We start from the raw sequence: 6,000 nt of genomic DNA on the forward strand, positions 1-6,000 counted from the left end.
GGCTCCCTCCTCTGCTGATTCTGTCCCTGAGATGTCTTGTCCCCTAGAGAGCCCCTCAACCCACTCCACTAATTGCAAGCCGCCCACATAACATGTCTGTATAGTACTAGGTGACAGCCTGGGTCTCCAAACCCAACTGTGTCAGCCACATCCTGGAATACAGGATGCTGAGTGATTTCCATGGAAATCACCCACCCTGGTGGAAATCACCTAGGGCCTCGATCACCTTCTGGTATCTGTGACAGTTATGCAGGAGCTAGGGAAGTCCAGCTGCCATGGCAACCATACTGGGAAAATACAGAGCTCTGCGGCCACAAAAGGGGGACCTACTACAAAGGGAGGATGTGGAAGTAGTTGGGAGACAGGCTTTCAAAGCCTGGGGATTGTCTGCTTACCAGGGTCCAGAAGTAAAGCCCAGATGGTCAGGCCAGTCAGACCCAAGACCTGCAGGCAGACAGCCCAGCTGTAGGGTACACAAACCACAGGAGCTTCGCTGGTACCAGTCAAAATTCTTCTGATGGCATGTGGTTGAATGCAGAGGGAACTTGGTAGATGGCCGGAGATCTGGGTTCAGTGAGAGAGGACAAGCCCACATCCAAACTTCAGTGATCATGTGACCTGGCTAAGTTCACACACCTCTCTAGCCTGTGGTGAGGGACCAGGGATGGCTCCTGGGCCGCAGGCCTGGTGGGAAGGTCAGGAGATATCTCAGTAACTATGTTCTGTAAGTCAGCCACCGTTAGCTGTGGACTGGAAAGATTGGCAAACTGTAGAACTCTATGATGCTTTTTCTTTGCTTTCTCTTTCTTTCTCCATTGTTTGTTTGTTTGTCTTTTGAGTCAGGGTCTCATGTAGTCTAGGCTGGTCTCAAAGTAGCTACATAGCCAAGGATGACCTTGAACTTCTCACCCTCCTTCTTCCATCTGCTGAGTTCTGCAGTGCTGGGATTACAGGTGTGTGCCACCATGCCCAGTTTAGGCTGGAGATTGACCTAGGCAAGTTCTATACTAATCGAGCCATATCCCCAGCCCATGAGGCTTTTTGAAGATCATGCTGGGAGCTTTACTGGGAGGGAAGGATGCAAGAGCACTGCACTGGTTCCCTGGGTTGAGGAGGGAAGTAGATGGGGGAAGAAGACGCTGAATGCTGATATCAGGAAGAGGGGCAAGTGTGTGGCCTTCCTCTACACAGTGACTGCTGGGTCCCACACAGGTAAGCAGGTGGTGGTGGCCAGCTTGTCCATACTGTGTCAGAGAAGGCAGCAGGAACTGCTAGGTGGTTCTTGAGGCCATGTCCCTACCCTCGTGGATCTCACCTTGCTCTGGGGCTTGCTAGCTCGTTTGCAGTTAGCCCCAGAGCAAGGTGAGACCCAAAAGGCCTCCCTCTGCACAACTGGCTGTTTGTGAGAAGCTGTGAGAACACGGCCTGTGTCCCCTGAAGCCTTCCTCTGGCTCACATCCCTGCTCTTCCTCACACCAGGTAACATGGATACTCAGCTGAGGACCACTAAACAGGATATGGACTGTGAAGTCCTAGGGAAGGGAGGGCAACCATGAAGGGCCAGGCAGCTCTGCACCCCACCCCTCTAAATGATGTAAGGACCTCAGCCTCATGTGGCACTGCTGGCTGGAGGGGAGGATACTTCTGGTTGGGGTCCCTGAAGTCTGAAGTCTCAGGAGTTTCCGGAGAAATTGCAGCCCCACAAAAGCAAGAATAGGACATGTTCAGCCTCCTCCTACTTTCGCTTTCCCTAGGAGATGGGTCTTATGGCCAGCCTCTGTGAAAAGCAACCATGGGGAAAGTGTATCTATCATCTATATCCATACACCTAGCTTTATGCCAGCTGCTGGGGACTCTAGCCAGCACCCAGAGCCAGCCCACACCCTCCCCCAGCTGAAGAAAGAGACCCTAAGTCCAAATAGATGGGCTTGTGGTGCCAACACTTAACCCTGCAGGACAAGTAGGTCAGGGGAGGGTGACAGAGGGACAAAGGAAGCATTGCATTCTGTAGAGCAGCCCCAAGGTCTTTCTGAGGAGAAGTTGTTTGATAGGGGAGCTAGTTGTGTTCTTGTACAGGGAACAGCATTCTGGGCAGAGGGAACAGCACAAAGACAGCAAGAGGCCTTGTGTAATGGAGCACAGCATGAAAGAGCAGGAAACCAGTGCTGGGGAGAACTGGGCAAATGGTTGGGACCCTGTGAGTCACTGAGAGGACATTGACATATCTCCTGGAAGTTGTGGGAGGCCACAGGAGGCTTTCAGCATGGATAGGAAAGATGAATGGTTAAGGGACAGACCGTAGGCTTATAGATAAGGGCGGCACTGACCAAATGGGCACTAGGAATTACCAGGAAGGTGGTTGAAATGCCCTGGAGCCATGAGTGTGACCTGGGATTGCTGTGGTGGAGGAGGTGGTGTGTGTCAGCATGAACAGTCATGAGACTCAGGTTCAAGGCCAGCCCTGACCCTCATATCCCTCTACAGCTGAAGCAGGAGGTGGGCAGCATGGTGATGGACATCATTCAGAACTATAAGACGAATGCCAGCAGCAGCCGTGAGGAGAGACTGCAGGAGGCTTGGGACTATGTGCAGGCGCAGGTGAGGACGGCTGGTGGTGACACAGGGCTGCACACCTGCAGTCTGATATCTGCACAGTCAGGTTGTGTGGTTATGTTGCCCCTGGGAATGGGGCACAAGTGCTCCTGGCCCCCAAGTACAGCCTCAGAGACAGCTCCTGGGCTTACAGGGCTGACTCTTGTTTGTTGGCTCTGGAAAGCTGGTCCCTTCTGGTGTCACAGAATAAGCGAAGCCTGCCTTTGCTCAGTGGGACAGATCCCGTGGCACCCACCCCAGGAGGCTCTAGCCTTTCTGTCAGAATTCCTGACACCTGCCCAAGGGGTAGGGTTGAGGGAGGAGGGAGGCAGCCTGGAGTTCATCTCCCCTGTGCATGCTTGGAGCGCCCCCTTCTGGCTGCTGAAGATCCGAGCTTGTGTGTACTAGATGCCCCAGAGGATGTCAAAATGGATACTAGTCCTTCCCGTTTGATCCCTAAAGGGACCCACAGATAGCACCTTGAGCTTCCATCCCAGAGAGGCTTTCTGCCCTCTGGACGGAAGCATTCTGTCCCTTAAAACGGTACAATTGCTCCTGTCTTCTTTTTCACTTTGGCATCCAGGAAGCTCAGGGCCAGATCTCAGGCTTGACTGTCATTGGGCTCTGTGGACCCATTTGTGCACATTGTCTGCCTCACCTTGTAGGGACCTTAGTTTCTGTTCTTCATTTGTGAAAACCTCAGATCATCTTGAAGTGACAGAACTTGGATTTGAACCCAGCACCCGACCCCAGACCCCCACCAGCCAACCTCATACCCTGTGCCGACTGGTCTTGCCCTTGAGCTCACCTCCTCCACTCAGTATGCCTGTGCTAACTGCTTCCCATTTGGGCTCTCTGCTGTGTTTGTAGTTTGTGTTACATCTTAAAAGCCTCTTGAAGTCCCTACTGATGCGCAGCACCTAAGTTCAACCCACACTCTACATCACCCCAGGGGGGCGCAGAAATGGCCAGTCTGAGTCTCCCCCTGGAGGTGGGCGGCTCCCGATGGGCTTAGTGGTGGATCCCAGCCTGTCCCCCACTCTGCACAGGTGAAATGCTGTGGCTGGGCCAGCTTCTACAACTGGACAGATAACTTGGAGCTCAGGAACTCTACAGAGAACATTTACCCCTGCTCCTGCGAGAAGACAGGGGAAGAGGACAACCAGTACATTGTGAAGAAGGGGTTCTGCAAGGTCTCCAACAGCAGCTCGGATGCAATCTTCCATGAAGAGTGGCCTGTGTACCCGGAGGTATGTCAGGGTGGGGCTGGTAGCCAGGAGCAGACCCTCCCACCCTGAGAGGGCAAGTGTTCCAGCCACTAACGCTTTCCCAGGCTGTCACTCACGCATCCTTCTCTCCTTAGTCCCCTCCCTATTTGCTCACACCCTCATCTGCAAGCATATGGGGTTCTGCTCATGAGACAGGGCTCCGGGCAGTCTCCCTGCTGCAGTGCGTGGTGGCTGATGTGGAGTATTCCCACAGGGGTGTATGAAGAAGGTGCAGATGTGGCTTCAGGAGAACCTCGGCATCCTCCTGGGCGTGTGTGTCGGTGTTGCTGTCATTGAGGTCTGTTCCTCCCCCAGCCTTCCCCTGAGCTTTTTGTTTGTTTGTTTCGAGACAGGGTTTCTCTCTGTAGCTTTGGAGCCTGTCCTGGCACTCACTCTATAGACCAGGCTGGCCTTGAACTCACAGAGATCCTCTTACCTCTGCCTTCTGAGAGCTGGGGTTAAATGTGACTACCAGCAATGCCTGGCTTAAAATGTGTAGCCCAGGCTAGCCTAGAACTCATGATCCTCCTGTCTCTGCCTCCTTCAGCAAATCCTACCAGCAGGCACCGTCACAACTAGATCCCTGAGCTTTGTGGGGTTCACATACTCCTCTCCCCTATTGTCTCTGCACTGATGGGCTGAGTGGTCCATGGGCTTCTAGAGGTGCCCTGGCCTCAGGCCATTTAGCTGTGTGACATCAGCTAGGGCTGTCCTTCTCTGGGCCTGCTTCAGCAGCCTGCCTGCCTCAGGTGGTTGTGCCTAGAGCCCGGTGTTGAGCTGGGTGGTAGGGTTCTGGGACCTGGGCCAGCCATCCTGACTTTGACCTGTCCTTTGCAGCTGCTGGGGTTGTTCCTGTCCATCTGTTTGTGCCGGCACATTCATTCTGAAGACTACAGCAAGGTCCCCAAGTACTGAGCTGCTGACATCCTCTCTGTGCTGTGTCTCTCCACCCTCAGTATCCCATGGGACCTCTCTGACTCCTTCCCCCATGGCCTGTGCTCCATCCACCACTAAGGTCTCTGGCCCATCCTGAGCAGGTCATAGCGGGGACTTTCTGGGCCTGGATCCTTCTCCCTTCCTCTCTGCTAGTATGGAGCCCCGGCTGTCCTGTGGCTTACTGTCTAGGGGGGGCTTACTGTCTAGCTTTAAATGGCTCCCAGTGTTACTGTACAGGATGGCTGGGTCCCCACCCTGAAGTCATATTATATTGTAGTAAATTCCAGGGTGGGTGGATGTAACACCATGGCTACCCAGGGACAGGCCACAGGGAAGGTTAGTACCCTGCCCCCCACCCCACCCCTGTGATAATGACACTGTCTTTGTGGGTTTTTCATGTTTCTGTGGGAGACAGAGAGAGTAGACAGTCCTTCACACCTGACAGTCCCCTCACCCCCAGCAGCGCAGCTCAGCAGGGGTTGGGGGACTGCCCCAGGCAGCCTCTAGTAAGCTTCTTGGTAAGGGACCCAATTGCTTAGGGACATGGGTCCCTCAGGTCTGGCACAGGACCCTGAATTGTCTGTGGACCCAGAGAAGGATGAGCTGGACTGATTTTTTTTGGCAGCTCTCCCTGTCCTCTGCACTAAGGGTGGGTGGTTGAGGCTGTGCCTCGCAGGGTGGGGGAGGGGCTCCATGTACTCAGCTCTGAAATCAACTATTAAAGAAGGTTTGTAACAATACAGACTGAGGAGGCGTGTCCTAAATTATGGGGTGGAGAGGACACGGGGATGAACCTGAAGGCATGATGTGGGGTTCCTGTGTTTCAATTCATCTTCACTGGTCCTTCCTCCTCAGAGATCTGGGTATATGTGCTGTAGAGAACCAGGAAGCCAGGACACTTTCTGGAGTGTCGGATTTCTATTAACACTCACATAAGGAAACTTTTTCATAATAAGTAAAGCAAGTAAGATGTGTGACTCAAGGTTTTTGAAATGGACTGTCCCTCACAGCCCCAGCATTCTCAGCCTGGACAAATTCAGAATCAAATGACATGATGAGGAAACACACACACACACACACACACACACACACACACACACACACACAGAGAGAGAGAGAGAGAGAGAGAGAGAGAGGAGCAGATGGAAGGTGGCAGGGGTGGCCAGGTGGGCACTTCTCCCACTCACCTGTGAGGCCCTGAAGC

At 53.5% G+C, this 6,000-nt stretch overlaps 1 protein-coding gene across 6 annotated transcripts in view; it reads left to right on the forward strand.

The window, feature by feature from the left end:
* Positions 1–5,538, forward strand: part of Cd82 (CD82 molecule) — a 48,213-nt gene extending 42,675 nt beyond the window's left edge. For 5 of the 6 annotated variants that reach the window (XM_027422431.2, XM_027422428.2, XM_035446506.1 and 2 more), the window contains 4 exons: positions 2,485–2,598; positions 3,642–3,842; positions 4,075–4,158; positions 4,698–5,538. In XM_027422431.2, the coding sequence (XP_027278232.1) occupies positions 2,485–2,598; positions 3,642–3,842; positions 4,075–4,158; positions 4,698–4,775 (477 nt within the window). In that variant the 3' untranslated portion in view covers positions 4,776–5,538. The remainder of the gene's footprint in view (positions 1–2,484; positions 2,599–3,641; positions 3,843–4,074; positions 4,159–4,697) is intronic. The other variant, XM_027422434.2, reaches the window with a different exon arrangement.
* The last annotated feature ends 462 nt before the right edge of the window (positions 5,539–6,000 follow it).

Source organism: Cricetulus griseus, chromosome 6, assembly GCF_003668045.3.
Source record: "Cricetulus griseus strain 17A/GY chromosome 6, alternate assembly CriGri-PICRH-1.0, whole genome shotgun sequence".
Lineage (NCBI taxonomy): Eukaryota > Metazoa > Chordata > Mammalia > Rodentia > Cricetidae > Cricetulus > Cricetulus griseus.